The sequence below is a fragment of the Zalophus californianus genome, chromosome 8 (genome assembly GCF_009762305.2).
Source record: "Zalophus californianus isolate mZalCal1 chromosome 8, mZalCal1.pri.v2, whole genome shotgun sequence".
NCBI classification, from domain to species: Eukaryota; Metazoa; Chordata; class Mammalia; order Carnivora; family Otariidae; genus Zalophus; species Zalophus californianus.
The window spans coordinates 35,240,803-35,265,682 of record NC_045602.1 but is presented as its reverse complement, the minus strand read 5'-3'; the positions used below and the strand labels follow the sequence as shown (position 1 = coordinate 35,265,682).

At 46.3% G+C, this 24,880-nt stretch overlaps 1 protein-coding gene across 11 annotated transcripts in view; it reads right to left on the bottom strand.

The window, feature by feature from the left end:
- Positions 1-24,880, bottom strand: part of MTA3 (metastasis associated 1 family member 3) — a 217,352-nt gene that overhangs the window by 169,858 nt on the left and 22,614 nt on the right. For 4 of the 11 annotated variants that reach the window (XR_003524570.2, XM_027621295.2, XM_027621296.2 and 1 more), the window contains exons 2-3: positions 4,534-4,639; positions 750-817 (exon numbers count right to left, since the gene is read on the bottom strand). Coding sequence is in view for 8 of the 11 variants with exons in the window: in XM_027621295.2 (XP_027477096.1) it covers positions 750-817; positions 4,534-4,639 (174 nt within the window). In the remaining 3 variants the exon portion in view is untranslated. Of the gene's footprint in view, positions 1-749; positions 818-2,470; positions 2,575-4,533; positions 4,640-24,880 lie in introns of those variants that run through there. The other 7 variants (XM_027621298.2, XM_027621299.2, XM_027621303.2 and 4 more) reach the window with 4 other exon arrangements.

The window sequence follows — 24,880 nt, the reverse complement described above, 5'->3', positions numbered from 1 at the left end:
AAGCGATCAGAGACCAAACCTTAATATAAAAGTTTTCTTTACTTAAGGCCTAAAGTAGTAAATTAATCTACATTATACCAAAACTATATTCTTATTAGTCAGTCTAGTCCAAAATTTTACAAATTCCCTTCAATACTTTATTTCCTAGCTTCCTCCTTCTAAAGCTGGAAGAGGAAAAAAATAATTCACTGAGGGCGCCTGGGTGGCTCAGTTGGTTAAGCGACTGCCTTCGGCTCAGGTCATGATCCTGGAGTCCGGGGATCGAGTCCCGCATCAGGCTCCCTGCTCAGCAGGGAGTCTGCTTCTCCCTCTGACTCTCTTCCCTCTCGTGCTCTCTGTCTCTCATTCTCTCTCTCTCAAATAAACAAATAAAATCTTTAAATAAATAAATAAATAAATAAATAATAAATAAAAAATTAAAAAAATAATAATTCACTGAAAAGGGAGAAATACAATTATGACTCTAAACATAAAAAAGGATTGAGTTACAGGAGTGCCCTGCCCTGAGAAGCTCTGAGCAATCTGAAGAAATCTGCAGATGTTAAATACTTCAGTAACATTTAATATCACAGGTAATTATACAAAGCAAAAGAACATTCAGAATCCTGCATAACTCTAATCTGCAATCTCTACTTTCAAAGAGTCTAGGAATAAAAGTAAAATCACCTCTTATGCCTTTTACCTAATTACCCTTCAATGGAAAACAATTATTTTTTAATATTAAAATCAAGAACACTCTGTATTTATACCTTGTTGAGTTCTTCTATCCTTCTGATTAGGTACGGGTTACTGGAGGAGTTCTCAAAGTAGACGTAATCTGTAATTAAAGGAAGTAAAGAGCTTAATCTTTTCAACAGCAACTTCACATTTGTCAATCTATGACTTCTATATTAGGCAAGGCACATTGAAAATGAAGCACATAATTCATTCCTGGGTAAAAGCAATACAACCTTAATATATTTAGCAATACAACCTTAATATATTTTCTCATATGCCTACTATTCACAGACCCTTATTTTCCTGGCATTTTCATTTCAATTAATGTTTTATCAAGTTCTCCTAGTCTTTCGGGCCACACATCACTTCTTTACTAATAAACAAAAAGACTCTTCTCATTACCGAGTAGTCAGGGCTGACTAAACATGTGTCTTTCAAGCTATAACTGCTTCCACATCTTTCCCTCCAATCCAGTTTACCCTGGAGTATGCTTCTCACATAAAACTACTGACCTAAGACAAATTCAGAGCATCTTGAAAAGCTTAGCAGCCCAAAGTACATTTCAATCACCAACTTAAAAAAAAAAAAAAATCAGGTGAGCAGAGTAGGTAAGAGGAAACACACTGACAAACTTTTCCACAGCTCTATCTGGGATGATGGGGGGGCAGGGCATGAAAGAGCTCTCTGGAGATATCAGGATTTTGATATGCTCTTTGCCATATTTAATCCAGATCCATTTCGGGTCTTGTTAAATAGAAATCCCTGCAGGCTTTCAATAAAAAAGATAAAAATTTTCAAGTGACTTTTCCTCTCATGTAATAGGCTCACTGGAAACTTCCCACTGTGTGTTTATTTGAAAGGCTGGGCTGCATTGTTATTGTCTATCTTAGTGGCTCTTTCCCGTCTCTCTTCTGCAAAGTGGCCTCATTTGGCCAGGCCATTCCCAACACCATCCATCAGGAGCTCAGCTAATGAGCAGAGAAGAGCAAGTCTCACACACAAACACGCCACTTATCTGAATTATTATTTTACCAAGAAAGAGGGAGGAGGGCGTCGTGAGTAGGGAGAAAGTTTGTTTGACCTTATTTCTCTCTTCTACACAAGGCTGGGAAGGAGGCAGTCACCAGAGCAAACGTCCAGGCAGAGCTCAACTCCCCACCTCTGGCTGCGGTGCCCCGGCCCCACTATGCCCCATCTTGGGGGGCTGGGCAAGAAACAGGAGGGGGACTGAGGAAGGCGAGGTGCAGGGCCTGGTCCCCGCAAACAGGCCTGTCCAGCTGTGCCCCTGGCTTTGCCCCCATCGCCCCCACGCCCCTCACCCCACACTCCCACTGAAGGGGAGGAATAGAGTCGGGGGGATGTCCCCCCCATCCTCTCCAACCCCCACTGCCTGGAAGCCACGCGGGGAGAAATCCCCCTATTAAGGGGCTCGACGGCCGATACTCAATGGGGGCGTCCTGGAGGGGGGCGTCTGGGAATTCACACCCCCAAGTACAGGCCTGGCCCTAGAAAACTGAGCGGGGGTGGGAGCAGAGGGGGAGGGTGGGCGCCGGCCCCCAGTGGGCCACGGTCGGGGGAGGGGTGGGTGGCGGGGGTGGGGAGCCCCGGCCCCCTCTGCGGGCCCCGGCGCCCCCCGCCCCCTGCGCCCTCGGCCCGGGCGCCCACAGCTCCCGGCGGTTAGGGTGAACTCGCCCCGATCCCCCACTCCCGGAGCCCGCTCCCAGGCGGGCCGGGTCGGGCCGAGCCTTCCTACCTCCGACCCGGTACATGTTGGCCGCCATGTCCGCCCGCCCGCCCGCGGGGCCCGAGCCGAGCCCCGCCCGCCGCCGCCGCCGCCGCCGCCGCAGCCACCGCCGCCTCAGCCTCGGCCGCCGCCGCCGCCGCCGCCGCCGCCTCGCCACGGGGGGGAGGGGAGGAAGGGACCGAGGGGAGGGGGAAGTGAAGGGGAGGGGACGCCGCGGGGTGGGGGCAGGTTCCCGCCCCCAGCGACGGGCCTGCAAGGCCGAGTGGGCCGGGCCGGGCCGGGGGAGGTCGCTGCGGGGCCCGCAGGGACCTGGGGAAGGTGGCGGCTTGGGGGCCCTTGCTGGAAGTGGAGGACCCTAGGGTAAGGGTCGTGGCCAAAGCGGAGGCCTGTACTGGAAAATGCGGACCAGTAGCTATTGGAGAATTGGGGTGGGGGCAGGGGCTCAGGCTTTCCATACCACCCCAGCCAGCGAACCTTGTCACCTGGCCACCCCCAGACAGGTCTTCCATCCTGCCCTGTCCCTGGGGAGCCCTTGTATGCGAGACCTTCAGCACGTGGGTGACTGCCTCGGGGCGAACACTTGGAAACAAATAATTGCACGCAGCAGAGCACCTTCCTTGTGGTGGTAATGAAGAGGACCTGGAACCTGCATACCCTAGGGCCAGGAGGACCCCAGGTGCTACCAGCTTCACCAGGGAGAGTCCCAGCTGGGGGATAAGTCTAGAAAAACTGACCCCCTCCCAAGTTCACCCCAACGGCATTGACAGGTCTATCAGCGTTCACCCCAAAACTGGGCTGAACAGAACACATTCCCCCACACGTGGAGGTCTTGCCTCTGGACAGGCCCTATATACAGTGCTGCCCTGCCAAGACAAGAGGCCCTTTTTGCCTATAGGGGAACAGGACCCTACCTGTTCACCATTACCACCCCCCCACACACACACACACAAAGGGGGAGATAGTTTCAGTCACCTTGCTGTTGATGGACTGCTAAGTAGTTAATGTGCCTAAAGCTTTTACATCATTTTCCCATGCTAATTCTCTAGGCAATCCCTGTGTTCTCAGCCTGGATTCCCTCACAGAAGCAAACAAACAACCAAATTGAGTTGAATGTTAGCTGGCAATCCCCCAAATGAACGCAAACAACTTTTTTAAAAAGCCAACCCAAGGCGCCTGGGTGGCTCAGTCAGTTGAGCATCTGACTCTTGATTTTGGCTCAGGTCATGATCTCAGGGGGCTGGGATCCAGCCCCCTGGTGCTCTCCAGGCTCAGTGGAGAGCCCCTGCCCCGCCCACCCCCTGCATGCTCTTATGTGCCTGCTCTCTCTCTCTCAAATAAATAAATAAATCTTTAAATTTTTTTTGTTTTAATAAAAAAATAAAAAGCCAATCCATTCCAAAATACTCCCAGGCATTGTTGTATAATCAACGTGAAGATGATCCCTCACTGTTGTGGGTTGTTTGGAGTTTCTGGTGGTTTACAGCTACATGTTGGTGACTCTAGGTGTGGGGTCTGTGCAGGGATGGGCAGTGTCCCTAGAAAAGAAGACTGTGTTTTGTTTGTGTGGTGATGGCATTTGTGATGGTCCATTATCACAAATTATTAAGGTGACAAAAATAATTTTCTACATAGCTGAGGCAAAGTAAAAATAAAATTAAAATAAATCACCTTTGCCTGAATTACCTTGGTGATCTGCGTGACCCAAGTTTCTTCAGGTATGAAATGGGGACATTAATTCCGTTTCACAGGTGGGGTGAGGATCAGTTGTGATGATATATGAAAATGCTTTATAAACCATTCAGCATAGAGCACTATGCAAATAACAGGTGTCTGTTGCTTTTTATTAACTCCATAAAGTTTCAGACTCCCAAGGGTTTTATGCCATGTGTACAATGTGAGCCTGTGTCAGCTCTTCTGACCCAGAGACAAAAAGCAGAAGTGTTCTGTTATGCACGCTGAATAGCTGTTGTTTATCACAATCCTTTTACTGGCGATCCCACAGAAAACATATTGTGACATATCTGACCTCATTCCATTTCTGTGCTGACACATAAATAGGTTGAATAACTCACCTGGAGTCATCCAGCAAACTGGTAGCAGTATTAGGATTATAATCCTGCCCTTTCCTCTGGCACAGAATTCTCTAAACCAGGAAGACTCTCCAAGTGAAAAGGCCTCCTGACAACCATAAAATACAAAGGAATGCATCACAAGCTTTAAAGGGTTTGTCCATTATTTTTAAGTAAATGAGCAATTTCTCCCCTTCAAAATATTTCTGTATTTCTATTAGTTCTGTATTTCTGTCTCATTTCCCCAGCTTTGTGCACCTTACCAGGTGTTTGTGGTGACTGTGCCAAGAAAACTCCCTCCATCCATACCCACCTCCTCCCCTTAGGAACCGCCTTATCCAGAAGCCCCCCATGAAAGGCCTCAGAGACTTGGGAGGAGAACAGGAAGTAATGATGGCACCAGAACCCAGGGCCTTTCATTCCTCCAGATTCTGTATATTCAACCTCTCCTACCTCTAGCTCCTGGACCAGTGACTTCTACATAGTACATGCTCAGTATCTGCAAGTGTAAATACCAACAAATGACGAGCTCGATATAGTTAGAGAACAAGGTACTGAGTTGAATACAAAGTACTTTGTCTATGAAACTTATATCCCTCCTAATATCAAAGAGATACTGCTATGTGGGAGTTTGGCAAATGTCTGGAGATTAAAAGAAACCCTAGAACCAGAAAAAGGGTGGAAAAGTCTTAACCTTCAAAGACAGCAAAGTTACCTCTCCCTCCATAGGCTGCATGGTTATGACCATGTCATCAACCAGCCCAAACTTCACTCCTAGTTTGACTGTTTAACTTTAAGACCTTGAACAAGACACTTAACCCCTCTGAGCCTCAAATTCTTCAAAATATGATTAGGGATTGACACCTATAACCAAGGCTTATGCTAAAAATTTAAATATATAAAGTGTTTGGCACATGTCAAGAACTTCCTACATATTAGGTCCCTCTCTCTATTCCAGTCATCCTCACTACTAAGGAAGAGGTGTCTCTCAGACCTTGCCAGAAATCCCAGGGCAAATCCAGCCTCCTGTGGGTAAAATTTCCTGGCATGGCTGTTGTGATTAAAGAATCATGATAAGGGATTACCTAAAACCCAGGTCGTTCCTTTGTCAGTTTCTAGCATCTCACCACTTAGCTGAAGAGAAATGGATGTTCAAGAAAGCAGTGGATGAGACAGAGTTGGTTTTTGTCACAACCTAAGGATGGAGTTTTCATACAGGCTCTGTGGACCTGGCCAGAGTCTGGAAGCTTCCTAATAATTGAACTCAGGAAAGGAACTTGGGTGGGGGGTGGGGTGGGGTATAGAATGTAATTAATCTGAAAGTAGACCCCTGGCTTTGGATAAAGGACTGTATCTTATTGCTCGTGTTCTTTCTTTCTCTTTCTTTTTCTTTTCTTTTTTCTTTTCTTTTCTTTTCTTTTCTTTTCTTTTCTTTTCTTTTCTTTTCTTTTCTTTTCTTTTCTTTTCTTTCTTTTCTTTTCTTTTCTTTCTTTCTTTCTTTCTTTCTTTCTTTCTTTTCTTTCTTTCTTCTGTTTCTTTCTTTCTTTTCTTCTTTCTTTCTTTCTCTCTCTCTCTTTCGTTCTTTCTTTTCTTTTTTTAAGATTTTATTTATTTGAGAGAGAGAGTGTGAACATAAGCAGGGGGAGTGGCAGAGGGAGAGGGAAAAGCAGGCTTCCCGCTGAGCAGTGAGCCCAACACGAGACTCAATCCCAGGACTCTGGGAGCCTGACTTGAGCTAAAGGCAGACACCCAACCAACTGAGCCACCCAGGCATCCCTGTTTGTGTTTTCTATGAGTCTTTCTCTCTCTCTCTCTTTTTCCTTTTCTTTCATTAACTTATGTAGTAAAATTCTTTTGGAAAAAGGCCAGCTTGTCTCAGATATTCTAAGGAGGTTCTGGGTTTTAAAGGTGGATGAGTGTATCCTAGAAGGAAGGTAAGCATGTAACAGCAAAAATCAAAGCAACGGAGCCCCTAACGGAAAGAAAACCAGAGTCAGGAGTTCTCTAGTCAGGATGTTTCTTCCATCCATCCCTGTGCTGAAAACAGGAAACTCAGGGCCAATCCCAGAAGGTCTTGGTTTTGGAAGTGTGCATTTTAGGATTCCATGGTTCTCTCATGCCCACAAGGGGGAACTGGCTCAGCCATTGTGTGGCATCCAGAGCCATTGGGTGGCATCTACTCTGGTGACAACACTGCTTCCAGGTAGCAGAAAAAGGACCAGAAGTCACAGTGGAGACAAGCATGAACCCCTGGAAGGTTGCACTAATTGATCTTAGAGCTTCCCTTTTTGAGCCTGCCTAGTGCTATTAATTCGATGGCTCGACAGTACAGGCTGTGGAGTTAGGCAAAAGAATTCTAAGGGACCCTGGGAAGGTCTAAGGGATATAACAGGGAGTGTTTATAGGAATGACTCAGGCTGTAGTAAAGAGGATTAGACAAGGCAGAGAGTCTAGACAGGAGATCAGTTGGCAGGTTGGTAAGAAGGGATGATGGCCTGACCTAGGGTAGAGGCAGTGGGTTGTGAGAAAGTAGAGGGTTTGAGAAAGACTTTGGAGGTAGGGGCTATGGGATCTGGTGACTTTGGGGAGGCGGGGAGTGAAAAGGTAGCACCACGTTATAAGTAACTGGGTGGGAAGAAGTATGATGCAGCGAGTTTAAAATACTACAGAGGAGGGAGTACCTGGCTGGCTCAGTAGGAAGAGCATAAGACTCTTGATCTGAGAGTTGTGAGTTCAAGCCCCATTGGGTGTAGAGATTACTAAAAAATAAATAAACTTTAAAATATAAATTAATTAATTAAAAAAAAATACTGGGGCGCCCAGCTGGCTCAGTTGAAGGAGTGTGCGATGTTTGATCTCGGGGTTGTGAGCTCAAGCCCCACATTGGGTATAGAGATTACTTTAAAAAAGAAAATAAAATCTTCAAAAAAATAAAATAAAATACTGTAGGGGAAGCACTTTGGGGGAGGAAGGATAGTTGGCAGGTTCAGTGTTAAATGGATTACGTTCAAGGTGCTTTTGGAAACATCCAGATAGATGTTTCCTCTTTAGACAGAGATGGATGAGTAGGCCTGGAGCTTAGGAGAGAGATCCAGGCTGGAAATACCCTCTTCTGTGTCACCATCTGCACAGAGCCCAGCCTGCCTTGTCTAAGAAATAAACCCAACCCTGGCCCCAGGGGAAGAAGCAGGTTCCCTGAGTCCTTCAGCTTCGGTAAAAACAGGTTTAACAGGTCCAGGTTCAGGAGATCAGAGTCCAGGTCCAAATGTGCAAATAGGCAGGGCATGGGCAGAGAGCCACACAAGTCACTGACCAAGACAGACAGTGAAGACAAATAAGAATGCCCAGGGCTGACCATCTCATAAGGGTCAGTGAGCAAAATTCTGAGATAGAGTTCAGCTCTCAGCTCTGGAAAAGCAGCCAGGGTTGGGAAGAAGGAAAGAGGAAAGCCAGAAAGAACAGGAAAAGGGAAGGGATACAGTCTGAAAAAGCAAACCTGACTATTTCCTGCCTTACCTTCTTGCCTCTAAGATGGTGTAGTGGGTTGAATGGTGGTCTCCCAAAAGATGTGATGACCTAGAACTTGTGAATGGGATCTTATTTAGATAAAGGGTATTTTCAGATGAAATTAAGTTAAGGATCTAGAGATGAGATCATCCTGGATTAGAATGGGCTCTAAGTCCAATGACAAATGTTCTTATGAGAGACAGAAGACACAGCATGTAGAGGAAAAGGCCATGTGACGGCGGAGGCAGAGACTGGATTTACTCGGTCATCAGCCAAGGAATGCCAGATTGCCAGCAACCGCCAGATACTGGGGAGGAGGCACGGAATGGATTCTCCCTTAGAGCACTCGGAAGGAACCAACCCTGCTGACACCTTAATTTCTGGGTTCTGGCCTCCAGAACTGTGTGGAAATCTGTTTCTGTTGTTTGAAGCCACGCAATTTGTGGTAATTTGTTACCGCAGTCCTAGGAAACTAATACAGATGGTATCCACAACTCAATTTTAAGTAAACATAGATTCAGCCAGAAAACACTGAACACTATATGCAGAGATTAGGGGACATAGAATAAGAGAAGAAAAGAGAGACACACAGAGAAAGAAGGGGATCCAATACCACTTCATCTAAGTCCTGTCCAAGCCCTTGAGACAAAGCTTGGCTTATCCCATCTTTGTCTGTCTCTCCTCCTAGCTGTCATGGTTGGCTTAGTACTAACAGAAAAGAACATCCGGATGCTATAACCCCCAGCTAAGAACCAGTGGAGGCATCCCAACATTTTTTATTCACCAGCACACCTGAAGGATGTCACACATTCCCAGTAGCAGTAATCGATTACCGACATGGTGGTGCACCAATTAACCTCTTTATTGGGTTCCTTTGTCAGAAAGCACTCTGGCCCCTGAGATCCCAATCCATACTTCTATGGTGGGTAGTGTGGTGGAGCCTACCAAAAATATAAGGCTTGTCTACAGAAGTGCACTTTTCATTCAACCAATACGTATCAAGCACTGTTGAAGACATTGAAGATATACCAGAGACTAAGATAGACAAAACACTTGTCCCCCTGGAGCTTGTATTCTACAGACAAGACAGACAATGAGCAAGTAAAGAAATCAATAGATATGCTAATATACAATGATAAATGTTCTAGAGAAAGTAAATCGGGATAAGGGAAGAAAAAGTGATGGTGGTAATCAGCGAGGACCTCTCAGATGTAGTAAGAACTGAAAAGAGACCTAAATAATGGAATGGAATGAACCAATGGGACATCTGTGGAGAACATTCCAGGTAAAGGGAATAGCAAGCACAAATTCCCCAAATCAAGACTCAGCTTGACCTGATCATGACCCAGGAAGGACAGTGTGAGTAGATGAGATCAGGGAAGTGAGCAGGGTCCAGATCACATAAGGCATGGTAGACCATGGTAAAGAGTTGGGATTTTATTCTAAATATAATGGAAAGACCTTGGATGATTTGATTTGAATTTATTTTATTTTATTTTGTTTTATTTATTTAAAGATTTTATTTATTTATTTGACAGAGAGAGACTTAGCGAGAGAGGGAACAAAAGCAGGGGGAGTGGGAGAGGGAGAAGCAGGCTTCCTGCCAAGCAGAGGGCCCGATGCGGGGCTCAATCCCAGGACCCCGGGATCATGACCTGAGCCAAAGGCAGATGCTTAATGACTGAGCTACCCAGGCGCCCCCCTCTTTTTTTTTCTGGATGATTTTAAACACAGGAGTGATGGAGATCTGATTTATGTTTTTTAAAAAGATTCCTTGGGGGCGCCTGGGTGGCTCAGTTGGTTAAGCGACTGCCTTCGGCTCAGGTCATGATCCTGGAGTCCCTGGATCGAGTCCCACATCGGGCTCCCTGCTCAGCAGGGAGTCTGCTTCTCCCTCTGACCCTCTTCCCTCTCGTGCTCTCTATCTCTCATTCTCTCTCTCTCAAATAAATAAATAAAATCTTTAAAAAAAAAAAAGAGGACAAAACCAATGGACATTAGTACTTCCAAATGCGTGTAGTTATCTGTTTGGAAGTGTCAAATAGACAAGTGGATATGGGCCCTGGAACTCAGCACAGAGACCCAGGCCAAAAATGCAAATCTGTGTAGGCAGTCCATGAAGCTGGGGACTGGTCAGATCAGCTGAGAGACAGTGTAGATGGAGAAGCCGGCAGAAGCCTGAGCCCTGGGGCAAGCCAGCATTGCTAGCAGGTTCTATATCCAGGCTGCACCAGAAGAACTACTACAATACCGAGCCCCACCCTAGAAATCCAGATTTAATTAGTGCAGAGTGGATCCTGATTTCCAGTTAAAAAAAAAAAACAAAACCTTTGGTTATTTTACTATATAGTCAAGACTGAGAACTTCCTCATGGAGTAAACCAGGAAGAGGAGAGGCACAGAGGGGACCTGAGGGAGCAGTGAGGGAGGTAGGAGAAAAACCAGAGGCCACAGGTCCCAGAAACCAAGTGAATAAGGGAGGGGTTCCACTGTGACAAACCACAGCCAGAGAGGACCACTGGATTTGACAAGGTGCCTGCCATCAAGGACCAACTCCCCTGGACCCTGGGGATCCCAGGGTCCCATGATCCCAGGACCCTGGGATCATGACCTGAGCCGAAGGCGGACACTTAACTACTGAGCCACCCAGGCCATCTTTCCTTTGGTGGCTCCTGACTCTCCAAATATTTAGGCAGCTCCAAATGAATTAGCAGAATTCTGGCCCTAGATATTCTACAGAGGGGATGACTCCAAGGGCGGAGAGGGGGGCTTATGAACCCCTCAGACTGCGAGATGGAGGCTAGAGTTTGTTCTTTTCATCAGCTCCTTTTATCATTATCTGCAGGTTTATAGCCGCTGCCCTTTCTAAAAGAGACCGAGGGAAGTTTATTTGCACTCTTGATTTCAAAAAAGCACAGAAGATGTTGAAGGGCTCAAAGCTATACTTTGAACTTCTGGATAAATAAATCGTTGTTTATGTTTCCTTTTATCTCTGCAGAGTTTTGGAGGAAAAAAGCATTAGTGTTACAGAGCTGCCTCGAGGACCTTCTACGAAAACGAAGTCGGGCCAGGACCCTGTCATTAATGGCGACTAACACGATGCTTCCCATCTAATTGCACAGATCAGAGCGCTGAGGGGCTAGCTCCAAAAATAGGGCACCTGGGGCAGTTTAATCTTTTTGAGATTTTGGCAAAGGATACCCAGGACTTGTCCCGCCAAATCCCATCATGGGTTCCTTTCTTTGAGAGGAGACAAAGTGTGCATCCCTCGGAAGCCCTGACTTTCATCCCCAGGCTTCTGGCGTAATGGGGTGAAATTTGGACTGCGTTCTTGGATGAGAAGGTGGAGCCCATGTTACGAGCCAGAATTCTAGAGGGGGAATAGAAGGTTCCAGCATTTTGTGGAGTCTCCATCTTCCTCTGTCCTGGAACTCAGCTGCCTCCTTATACTTGGTGTCCCAATCCTCTGCTTGGCATTCACACGGAATCTAGGTCGGACCTGTTCTAAGTGGCCCTGAAGTCTCTCCACCAGGTCGGAGCAACCTCGAAGGCGGAGTGGGAAGACTCTGGGCCCTAAGTGTTCCTGCCTCTTCCTGCTCCTCCCACTCTCCCCATCAACACACACACCCTTGCACCCCCACATGGTCCCTCAGATCGGGGCTGTGGTGGGGACAACACGATGACTCTGTCCAGGAGTAGCTTTGACAAGAAGTCCTCAGGCTCCAGGTGCATTTCTCTGTTCTAGTCCAGCTTCTCCCAAAGAGGCTGCAGCAGAGGGCAGGCCCTGAGCCTTGAGGGATGGCATGACTCCCAGTGGGTGGCATGTTCCTGGGATCAGATGCATTATTTATGATGCTGGTGTCAGCATGACTCCTAGGCACCAGGGGAAATGGAAAAGGCACTTGGGCCTGGGCTGATTAAACTAAATATTTAAACAGGAATCAGGAATTGAAGCAAAATTCATTTATCTTCAGTGAGGCAGAAAGCACCACAAATGACTTCAAGGCTGAGGACTTCGTAAACACCATGCAGGTCATAAGAGAAGACGGGGGGCCCCTGCTCCTCCACAGTCAGCTCCCCGTTCCTCTCTGGAGCCAATCTCAAGGGTTTGAGGGTTGGGGGCTTGGGAGTCCGAGTAGGGGAGGGGAGATGGAGAAGCTGGGGAACGGTTTGAGCCACTTGTGGGAATGAGATTAGGAAACACCAGGACAAAGTCAGGCTGGCTTCATGCCTCTGGATGCTTTTTCTTTCTCCAGACACCTCCTTTCCTGGTCCATCAAGATCTGTTCTATTGCATTTTCCCACATTATCACACTTACCTTTTGATTAGCTGGAAGGAGGGTGGTGGGATGTCAGGCAATCATGAACCAATGCTCTTGTCTTGATTCCTCTTACCCCACCAGAGACAGGTCCCAGGTCAGGAAGCCAACCTCTACCCGCTTGCACACTACCACAGAGGAGACCCTATGCAGAGAGCCTGCAGGGGAGCTGGGCCCTCCATTTATAACATACAGAAATCAGGTCACCTGGGTGGCTCAGTCAGTTAAGTGTCTACCTTCCGCTCAGGTCATGATCTCAGTGTCCTGGGATTGAGCCCCATGTCAAGCTCCCTGCTCAGTGGGGAGTCTGCTTCTCTCTCTCCCTCTCCCTGTGTGTGTGCTCTCTCTCTAGCTCTCACCCTCTCTCAAATAAAATATTTCTTAAAACACACACACACATACACACACACACACACAGAAATCTCCAGATTTGAGCAAAGATGAGATCTGAACAGGAAATTTCCTGGCTGAAAGAAACACTTGTCATTTGGTCTGGCTCTTCCTACTGTTGTTTCCTCCCTGTGGGGTCCCTCACTTGTATTTCCATACCAGTCACCATCCCTGGCCCCCAGGGATGTGATTTTCTCAGTCCCAGCATGAACATGCGTACTTTTCCTCCCATCTTCCCATTACAGCTGAGAAAAGTTGACATTTTCAAAATTAACTTTTATAAGAATTTAGGAAAGAGAGAGAAATAATTGCAGAAAATACAAATGAATAAGTTCAGTTCAACATTTATTGAAAGTCTTGTGCTTAGCCAGCGTTCTATATTATGGGTTACCTTGATGGATAAAATAGCATTCTGGTCCTCAGGGTCTTCACTACCCAGTGGAAGAGGGAGTCGTGAATATATGATGAGGTATAATCTAATAAGATAGGGGCCATATTAGCCCAGAATTGGGAGCAATTAAGATGGCCTGTTGTAGGGGCAGGGCTGGCCAGAGAAGGCTTTAAAAGAAGCTAATATTTGATCTTGACCTTCAGTTAAAATAAGGATTTTGCTTGGTAAAGAGTCAGGAAGGACATACCAGACAAAGGTAGCAACATAAAGAAAATACACACATGGGGGGGTGCCTGGGTAGCTCAGTTGGTTGAGCGTCTGCCTTCGGCTTAGGTCATGATCCCAGGGTCCTGGGATGGAGCCCCCACTTGGGCTCCCTGCTTGGGGAGGCATAGGATGGGGTGGGGGAAAAGGGGGAGGGGAGGAGTCTGCTTCTCCCTCTCTCTCCGCTACTCCCCCTGTTTTTGCTCTCTCCCCCACTCTCTCTCTCTCTCAAGTAAATAAAATCTTAAAAAAAAAAAGAAAAGAAAGTATACATACACATGGCATTTGGGAACCAACTGCAAAATTGGTTCAAGGCCAGGGTGCTAAGGAGTTTGACCTAATTGTATGGTGCCTATAGGCAATGGGGGAGCTAACATGATTATGTGTGTTTAAGTAAGAAGTATAGTGGTGGCTAAAATTTAATAAATTGGCATTTTGAGTTATGTAACAGTCTCCTGTGAGTTAGGATGGCATAAATACATCAAGTTTTTAGACCTGCAGTACTGACAATAGAGCGTGGGCTAAAATATTGCCACCCTATGAAGTAGCCAGGCTCCCTGTAAGACTTATTTTTAAATTCAACAAACAGAAATATTTAAGAAGACAAGGGATAAATCAGAGCTTATTGCTAAGTTGCATTAGAACTTTTATCTTGTTGTTAGGGACAGAATGTCTATGTCTCACAAAATATGTATGTTGAAATCCCAACACCCACAATGTGATGGTATTTGGAGGTGGGGGGTTTGGGAGGTTAATTGGGTCAGGAAGGTGAAGCCTTCACGAAAGGGATTAGTGCCTTTATTAAAGAGACCCCAGAGAGCACTCTAGCCTCTTCCCCCAAGTGAGGATACAATAGGAAGTCTTAGCCTGGAAGAGGGCCTTCACCACAACCTGACAATGCTGGCACCTTGATCTTGGACTTCCAGCCTCCAGAATTGTGAGTCCAGAACTGTGAGGAATGATTTCAGTTGGTTATAAATTTCCAGTGTGTGGCATTGTGTCACAGAAGCCCAAGTGGTCTAACATACTTGGGAAAGGCAAGAGTGACCCAATTATGAGGAAAGACAGCGTTACTGCCTGAGGACACTCCAAAAATCCCAGCTGTCGGGGTGCCTAGGTGGCCCAGTGGGTTTAGCATTGACTCTTTTTTTTTCTTAAAGATTTTATTTATTATTTGAGAGAGAGAGAGAGAGAGAGAGAACATAAGCAGGGGGAGCGGGAGCTGGAGAGGGGGAAGCAGGCTCCCTGATGAGCAAGGAGCCCAACGCTGGGTTTGATCCCAGGACTCTGGGATCATGAAGGCAGACGCTTAATCAACTGAGCCACTCAGGCGCCCTAGTATCCAACTCCTGATTTTTGGCTCAGGTCGTGATCTCAGGGTCATGAGATGGAGCCCTGCATGGGGCTCCTGGCTCATCAGGGGAGTCGGCTCGCATGGGTCCAGGGGATCGAGCCCCAGGCCCCATACTCAGCAGGAGTCTGCTTGAGATTCTCTCCCTCTGCCCTCCCCCGCTTGTGTACCTGCTCTCTCTCTCTGTGCGTGTAAAAATAAATAAATCTCAGAAGGAAGGAAGGAAGGAAGGAAGGAAGGAAGGAAGGAAGGAAGGAAGGAAGAAAAGAAGGAAGGAAATCTCAGCTGTCTAAGGCCTCATGTGTTTTGGAGGATGAGGTCACCCAGCCCTAGGAAATTCTTTTCATGGGGTGCCTGGGTGGCTCAGTTGGTTAAATGTCTGCCTTCAGGTCATGATCCCAGGACCCTGGGGGCTAGCCTTGCCTTGGGGCTCCCTGGTCAGTGGGCAGTCTGCTTCTCCCTCTGCTTCTCCCATGACCCCTCAGAAAATTCTTTTCAGGAAAGAGCAAATAAAGATTTTTGGGGATCCTAAGAGAACTGGTTATATAAGTTTAAGAACTTGAAAGAGGTCGTTATTCAGGCCTGAGACTTCCAGATGATGGGAACTTGGAGATTTTTAAGGACCTAGAATGATCCAAACTTGAGAAATCTGAGGATCTGAGGACTGAGGTTGCCCATGCCTTTGAAAAATTAACTGAAGAGTTACAGATAGCAAACTACAACAATTTTTTTTAAAAAGGTAAACAGGGGCACCTGGTTAGCTTAGTCGGTAGAGCACGTGACTCTTGATCTCAGGGTCATGAGTTCAAGCTCCCTGTTGCGTATAGAGATCACTAAATAAATAAATAAGTAAAATTTAAAAATGTAAAGAAGGTAAACATTAAGCAACTTGAGAAGAAATGCTGGCTAAGAATTGACCAAAATTTATAGACTCCCAAAGATATGGTCCTGTGTTCCTTCTGCCATCTATCTCTGGCCCTACGTGTCTAAGAAATTAAGGAAAATACTGACCTCCCCCCTAAAAAGCTACAAAATGTGAGTGAAAAAAACAAGCTGATTAAAACGCATATGGTACAACTGCATTAAAAAAACCCAACAACAACAAAATTAGGGGTGCCTAGGTGGCTCAGTCAGTTAGGTGTCCAATGCTTGATCTTAGCTCAGGTCTTGAGCTCAGGGTCCTGAGTTCAAGCCCCGTGTTGGAGCCTACTTAAAAAACAAACAAAAAGAACCCCAAATTAGATACCTGTAGTGTAAATACATAGGCAAAAAAAATGTATTCAAGACTGGCTGGGAAGATCGACACCCAGCAGTACTTACCTCTGGCTCTGGGGGCAGGGAGCTGGAGACATGTGAAAAATAACTCAATTTTCTTCTGTGTACTTCCATACGGCACAAAGTTGTGTTGTTTTTTTTTTTTTTTACAATGGGAATGTATTACATTTTCATCAAAAACATTTTTTAGGGATGCCTGGGTGGCTCAGTTGTTGGGTATCTGCCTTCGGCTCAGGTCATGATCCCGGGGTCCTGGGATCTAGCCCCACATTGGGCTCCCTGCTCTGTGAGAAGCCTGCTTCTCCCTCTCCCACTCCCCCTACTTGTGTTCCCTCTCTCGCTGTGTCTCTCTCTGTCAAATAAATAAAAAAAACTTTAAAAAATTTTTTCTGGGGGGGCGCCTGGGTGGCTCAGTTGTTAAGCGTCTGCCTTCAGCTCAGGTCATGATCCCAGGGTCCTGGGATAGAGCCCTGCATCAGGCTCCCTGCTCGGCGGGAAGCCTGCTTCTCCCTCTCCCACTCCCCCTGCTTGTGTTCCTTCTCTCGCTGTCTCTCTCTGTCAAATGAATAAATAAAATCTTTAAAAATAAATAAATACAAATAATAAAAAATTTTTAATTAAGAGAAAAGAAAAAAATGAATCACATAGACACAAAATGTTAGAGTAGAACTTCGAAATCAAGTTTATCTGTCCAGAAATCGTCACTTCTTTTGGGTGTCGGGACTGCACCCCTTTCCCTTGCGCCCATCCAGGAGCCAACCAGGCTGCTCGGCAGAGAGATGGGGGGAAGACACTGAGCCCGAGGAGAAAGGCAGAAAACCTCCCCAACCTTCCAGGGCACCCCAGATTCCTGTGCCTTTCTGAGGTATAGCCTCATTCCACCCCTGGGTTCATGAGACAGTCCTCTTCTTAATAACACATTTCCTTTTTTTTTTCTCTTAAAGTAACTATATTAGCTTACATAAACCAAAAAAACAAAACAAAACAAAAAAACAACCAAAACCAAACCAAACCAAACCAAACAAAAGCAAACCCAAATCAAACCAAACAAACAAAACAAAAACTTAAGTAAAGATCACAAATGCCTGTGTACACCAGGCTAAGATGAAACTTTTTTTAAAGATTTTTTTTTTTTATTCATTTGAGAGAGAGCATGAGTGGTGGGGCAGAGGGAGAGGGAGAAGCTGACTGCCTACTGATCAGGGAGCCCGATGAGGGACTCGATCCCAGCACCCTGGGATCACGACCTGAGCCGAAGGCAGACACTTAACCAACTGAGCCACCCAGGTGCTCCTAAGATGGAAACTTTTTTCTGTGGAGACCACGGGGAGCCTCTGAAGGGTTTTTTTGTTTTGTTTTGTTTTGTTTTGTCTTTAAGTTTTATTTATTTAACTGATCTCTACGCCCAGCGTGGGACTCAGCACTCAAACCCTGAGATCAAGAGTCTCATGCTCTTCTGACTGAGCCATCCAGGCGCCCTGTCTCTGAAGGGTTTTAAGCAAGGAAGGGTGTGACAAACATTTTAGAAATACCTCTCAGGAGCAGCAAGGAGGACAAATCTGAGAAAGGCAAGACTAATGCAAGCAAGACAGGGAAGCTGAAGGGACTCCGGTTTTTATTTATTTATTTTTTAAGATTTTATTAATTTATTTATTTGAGAGAGAGCAGGGGGCAGGGAGAAGGAGAAGCAGACTCCCTGCTGAGGGCGGAGCTCAAAGGGAGGCGGCGGGGGGGGGGGGGGGGCTTCACCTCATGACCCTGAGATCGTGACCTGACCCGAAATCAAGGGTCGGATGCTTAACCGACTGAGTGGTCCAAGTGCCCTGGGACTCCATTTTTAGAAAGGCTCCACCCCTATTTTTCTGCTAGGCCCCATTTACTCATGTTCTATATTTCACCTTGCATCTAAAGAAACCAAAGGGGGCGCCTGGGTGGCTCAGTTGGTTAAGCGACTGCCTTCAGCTCAGGTCATGATCCTGGAGTCCCGGGATTGAGTCCCGCATCGGGCTCCCTACTCGGCAGGGAGTCTGCTTCTCCCTCTGACCCTATCCCCTCTCATGTGCTCTCTCTCTCTCATTCTCTCTCTCAAATAAATAAAATCTTTAAAAAATAAAAAATAAAAAAAGAAAGAAAGAAACCAAAGAAGCTATGTTCCCACTCCAAGGGGGAGGCAAGAAGGTTAATTGTTCTCTGAGTTTCAACCTAGGCCCCCAAACACCTGACAACATCTAAAAACTGACTCTCGGGGCGCCTGGGTGGCTCAGCTGTTAAGTGTCTGCCTTCGGCTCAGGTCATGATCCCAGAACCCTGGGTTCCCAGGACCCTGGGATTGAGCCCCACATTGGGCTCCCTGCTCCTCGGGAAGCCTGCGTCTCCCTCTCCCACTCCCCTTGCTTGTGTTTCCTCTCTTGCTGTGTCTCTCTCTGTCAAATAAATAAATCTTAAAAAAAAAAAAAAGGAACTGAATCTCAGACATGTTCCAGGACGATAGGCTCAAACAAATCTCAGTGGACGCTGGCATCAATAACCCCCACCTTTGGTAATTTATAGAATAACACCTGCTGTTCACTTGCTCTTGATCAGACCCTACCCTGGATTCCTGAAGGAGCACATACAGTGGACCTCCTTCCAATATTAATCCCCAATCCCAAGAGATGAAGAAATTCATTCTCCTTTCCTTTCTGAGTCTCCCAGAGACATTCCGTCTGCTATACTCTATCACTCACGCTCTTCCATAACCTTTCACTTCCTCCTGGCTCAGTTTTGATTTCTATCCTGTGCAAAGCCAAGCACTCTCTTGGCTGGTCCTGTGGGGCTCCTATGGGTCTTCGGACCTGGCTTGCCTATATCCAGTTACAGAACGCTTTTTTAATAGTCCAGTTATTACAGAAAGCTTTTTTTTTTAAGATTTTATTTTTAAGTGATCTCCATACCCAATGTGGGATTCAAACTCACCACCCTGAGATCAAGAGTCTCATCCTCTGCTGACTGAGCCAGCCAGGCGGCCCACAGAAAGCTTTTTTAATAGTCCAAATGAGAGATGGTTTTAAGATAGCCTTCTTCTTATTCTGCTCTAAACTTGCTGATTGACTTAGATTCACTTGCTTTCTGAATTATTCATTAATTTACCCAAGAGAGAGAAGGAAGGACTAACTGAATCCCCATGATCCCTACAATGGTACAGGATCCTATACCTCTGATACCTCTATACTTCTTCTCTGCTATGGTCTTTTTTCTTCTCTCCCAGCTCACTGGAGCTCAGGCACACTGGTCTCTTAGTTATTCCCTGGCCTTCCCAGACACTCACCAGCCTCAGGGTCTTTGTAACACTGCTTCATCCCAAACTTCCTCCCTCACCTGCTAACATCTTAGCTCAAATACTACCTTCTTGGTTCAGCCTTCCCTGCCCATACTATTTAAAATTGTAACTTCTGGGCGCCTGGGTGGCTCAGATGGTTAAGTGTCTGCCTTCGACTCAGGTCATGATCCCAGGGTCCTGGAATCGAGTCCTGCATCGGGCTCCCTGCTCAGCGGGAGGCCTGCTTCTCCCTCTCCCACTCCCCCTGCTTGTGTTCCTTCTCTCACTGTGTCTCTGTCAAATAAATAAATAAAATCTTAAAAAAAAATAAGATAAAATAAAATTGTAACTTCTGCCCAACTCCCCGGCTCCCCATATTGCCTTCTCCTGCTTTGTTGTCGTCTGAAATACCGCATATTTCACTTATTTATTATCCATTCCTTCCCTTAAAATGTAAGCTCTTCGAGGACAGGTATAGTCCATCTGTCTGTTGAATCGACGGATGTCTCCTCAAGGCCCAAAATAGCACCTGGCAGGCACAAGATAATCTAGAAATACTCATTGATTTAATGAGTGAGCCAAACTTCTCATCCACTATTCCATCAAGGTATCATGTAAATAAAAATAACCACCAGGGGCGCTTGGGTGGGTCATTTGGTTAAGGGCCTGACTCTTGATCTCAGCTGAGGGTGGTGAGTTCAAGCCCTGCACTGGGCTCCACACTGGGCGTGGAGCCTACTTAAAAACAAAAAACAAAAACCTTCATTAGTTCTTTGGTATCTCTGCAATGAGGTCCAGATTCCTTAGCACAATATTCAACGCTAGACCTTTAAAATCAGTCCCTGGGGCACCTGGCTGGCTCAGTCGGTAGAGCATGTGACTCTTGATCTTGCGGTTTTTGAGTTCGAGCCCCATATTGGGTTTGGAGATTACTTAAAAAAAATCCTTTTAAAAAAATAAAAATCTTTAAGAATAAACCAACACATAAATAAATAAAATCTGTCTCCAATTTCCCCTTCCCAATCTCATGTCCCACACTTCTTCATGTACCCAACCCACCAGCTACTTGAGCAGGGCGTGGGCTTTGACTCAGCCTTGACCTCCACACCCACGTTCTCAGGACCTGGACTTCCCTCTCTCCCGCTGCAGGGCATGAAGCTCACACCATTGTATTACTACGGTTTTTTGGCCTGTCCCTTCACTGTTCCAAAGGGCTCCAAACCTGGCTGATCATCACAACCACGGGGCGATCTGTTTTCTTTTCTTTCTTTTTTTTTTTTAAGATTTTATTTGTTTATTTGAGAGAGAGAGAATGAGAGAGAGAGAGCACGAGAGGGAAGAGGGTCAGAGGGAGAAGCAGACTCCCCGATATGTTTTCCTATTGGTTTTCTTTTTTACTGGACTTCCAGGCCTCACCCTAGATCTACAAAATCAGAGTCTCTTTTTGGTTTGACTGGGAAAACAGATGATCAAAGTCTGGTGGCCGGTTAGATTGCAGGCGGTTGCTACCCCTAGACTTGATTACATACATTTTACTAAAAAGCAAAACAAAACAAAACCCACAGAGGTCCAGGGAAGTACAGGGTCTTGCTTCAGTTTTCACAAAACCAAGTAGGAGGGAGAAAGATACTCTAAAGCAGGGCCTACATCGCCGGCAACCCACCCAGACTTCTCACCCAGCGTGGGACCCAGTGTGGGACCAGGCCACACCCTCCACTAATCTCCCCGCTGCCTTTGTGAGAGCGGAGCCCCTTCATTAGCATGTAACAATGGAGACATCCAAGGTGTCCTCCTGGTTTCCATTTACAATTTAAGTGCTCGCAATCACCCGGCGCCTCCATTGTCATTGCTATTAGCTGAACTTAATGTTTTTTTATTAAAACGATAAGGCCTTCCTTCTCTCCCTCCCTCTCTCCCCCCACCAGGTTATCTACAGAATGAATTCCGGAATCTACCTTCTCAGGAATGGCTCAGGGAAGCTTCTTTTAAGTAGCACCATTATCATTGTGATTAGCAGGATACTCAGCCCTTCCTCTCATTTCTTGGAATTTTTCTGGGGAGGCAAGGTCCAGACACTGCTTAAAAGAATTTCGATAACCAGAATTTTTGGTTGGAAGTCCTCCCACCTGCCGTGAGACAGTGAAGACACGAGGTCTCAGGTCCCAAGGCCTGATCTGGAATCTCAGCTCCACCCCCTCGCTGACTTGGGGAGCTGAAACCCCAGGGCTTCCATCTTCACATCTGTAAACTATCTGCTCTTGTGTCCCAAACTTCTGAGGATCACATGCAATCTATTGAAAATGGTTTGTAAACTTTAAACCCTCTGAAAAACCTGCCAGGCACCAGACACAAAGCTTTACGTGTTTTATCTAATGAGGTAGGCATTAGGCTCTAAAATTTTACACATAAGAATCCTCCTTGACATCCCCCCCTGTGTGCACATGCCCCCACCTCCCCTTTATGCACTCGCAACACGTCGATTGTCTGGGTACCTCCCGCCCTCCCCTCCATCCCAGGAGCAGGGCCTTCATTGCCCACGTTGTCCCCCAGAGTATTTCTCTCCTGAATTAGTGACAAAGCCTGGCATTTTCTTAGGTTCTTTCTACCTTCCAGAGGGATCTCTTTGTCCTGCAAATCTCTTGAAGCCACTCCCCTAACATGCTCCGCTGCCTACCCCCGCAGCGTAAGCTGGGCTGGAACAACCCCGAATCCCTGGTCTCCCTCCCTCAACTCTGCAAGCTCTGCTACCTCACAGTGAGATCCGAAACACCATCAAAGCTGCCCCCGCCCCCGCCGTGTTCCTTCCATCTCCTAGCCTTTGTATCTGCTGATCCTCACCCCTTTGACTCCACCTGGCAATTCCTACTTGGGGCTAGAAGTGACTCTTCCCCAAGTGCCGCAGGCTGATGGATCCTCCTCTGGGCTCCCTTGGCTCGTGCGCGTAGCTCCATTACTACATACTACATTTCTGTTCATTGTTCTGGAATGTAAATTCTGGCAGCTAGGTCGGCAAATACTTGTACTGGGAAGGGTGAGAAATTGACATTAATGTCGTGGAAGGAGATGAGGTTGTAAGGCCTGGTGCCTAATGGGAGATGAAGCTGGACAAGCAAAAACTAGAAAATAAGAGTCTTGAGTGCTAAGAAACTTTGGGTTTTACTCTGTTGGTGATCCTACTCTGTAGGAGTTTTTCTGCAGAGTGCAATAGTGGGTTTCTGTTTTTAATGAGGTAGTCTGATTTTAGCATGGAAAATGAACTGGAGGACAGAGAACAAGGAAGGAAGTTAGTGAGGAGGCCACTGCAATTGTCCAGACAAAACATAACAGTGCTTAACCAAAGGGGGCATTTGTGGAGTTAGAGATATGGGCCAGAGGAGAGCACAGAAGCTGGGCAATAGTTAGAGGGAAAGGCCATTAAGTGCTCATTTGGTTGTGCGGTAAATATGAATTTGGAGGCGAAGATGGGGGTTTTTTGGTCATAATGAATTTGGAGTATTTATGGCCCTATCTACATTGGTTGCAAATAGTGAGTGTTGCGGAGAGCTGTGATAAATATTTATGAGTCTTTTCTATGGAGGTCATGGTTAAAACTATAGAAGTAGAGAGGATCACTAAGGGGAATATTGTAGAATGAGGTAAGAATCTAGCATTTTTTCATATGTGTCTCTTCTTGTTACAATGTCACAAATCCATGGGCACCTGGGTGTCTCAGTTGTTAAGCGTCTGGCTTCGGCTCAGGTCATGATCCCAGGGTCCTGGGATCGAGTCCCACATCGGGCTCCCTGCTCAGCAGGAAGCCTGCTTCTCCCTCTCCCACTCCCCCTGCTTGTGTTCCCTCTCTCGCTGTGTCTCTGTCAAATAAATAAATAAAATCTTAAAAAAAAACAACAAAAACAATGTCACAAATCCATAAATCAAGTGACATTAGTTAATCCACTTGAGAATTCACTTGAGGATAACTCTCTTTGGGATTAAAACTCTTGATGATTACATGACCAAGCTGTTTTCTGTGGTGATCATCACCCGGACCTGGGGTACTAGAGGCTTCTACTGTCCATGAGACCTACACAAACCATTATGTTGATCACAGGATGGGCTGCTCAAGGTTAGATATCAGTTGGTTGTCATCTACTGGCTATTAACAAGTAGCCAGGCAAGAAATGGACAGGGTGATCTTTGGTGTTCAGTATCACTCTCTTCACATTTGAGAATCTGTAACAGGAAGTTCTCAAGAAAATTCTAACAACATAAGCCCATGACCCACATTTTCTAAGAATTCACCCACACTCCCACCCCCTGCAGAGAGAGCTGGGACCAGGGCCATGTTTGTCATTGACAGGGGAAGAAGGGAAAGACCCCTGACTCAATTACTCAAGAATGTGGGAGTATGACAGGTACTTGTGAGTCTGTGTAGTTGATCTAGGAGCACACACACATTTTGGAATTTTGGCAGGGGGAGTTCAGCTATCTCTTCTGTGAGCAGAGAGGAAGCTCATCTGCAGAGAAAGCAGAATAAAGCCAGGAACATCAACAAAACCCCAGAGAGAGACAGAGACAGAGAGAAAACATACCCCCCAAAATGGAGAAAATGGCTGCCCTGGCTCTTCATAGCCCTCTGTTTCCAGATTTCCCTCCCAAGGTCTGTTTTTTGGACTCATGGCTTCTGTCTTCCTTTTTACCTAAGCCAATCTGAGCAGGCTGGGGTCATTTACAACCACAGAGGAATCGACAGTAGCCATCCAGGTAAGGGCCTGGAGGGGAGAAGTCGTTAGAACAGGTATTACTGAGAAGACTGGGAAATGCCTAAATCCTATCAAAAGGCTGAAGTATATCCTGAGGACTGAAATGGATTTAGTGAACACTATAAACTTATCAACTGTTACAATGACTGAAGAAAGGATACTGAAGGGTACAGGAGTTTAGTACAAAATGGGTGCTTTGTAGCATTTATCAAATGGCTAAAACTAGAAGGCCCACATCAAACTGGGCAGGGGAGATTTCACAATGAAGGGAAAATACTTGTTCTGCTTACATCATTTTCACTTCTCATTTCGGCAAAAGTTTCTACGATGGTAATGCTCACCATTGGCTGTAATGGGCATTATTTTGTCCATCCCCAGTTGAACCCTTTCTCCTCCTTCACCCCACTCGATCCCTGTAACTGACTGGACAGGTCATGTGATGCACGCTGGACCATCCTGAGTCCTTCTCTGGTACTTTTTTTTTTTAAGATTTTATTTATTTGACAGAGACAGAGTGGGAGAGGGAACACAAGCAGGAGGAGTGGGAGAGGGAGAAGCAGGCCTCCCGCCGAGCAGGGAGCCCAATGCGGGGCCTGATCCCAGGACTCTGGGATCATGACCTGAGCTCAAGGCAGACGCTTAACAACTGAGCCACCCAGGCGCCCCTTCTCTGGCATTTTAAAATTGCCAGCCAGAGAGAGGAAGGAAGTTGCAGCTCCTTTCCAGCGGTAGATGTGAGCTCTGAGGCTGATTGGGCCAACAAATCCCCAGCTGAGCAGCAACAGTTAGTCAGCTGCAGGAAGGAAAAATGCAG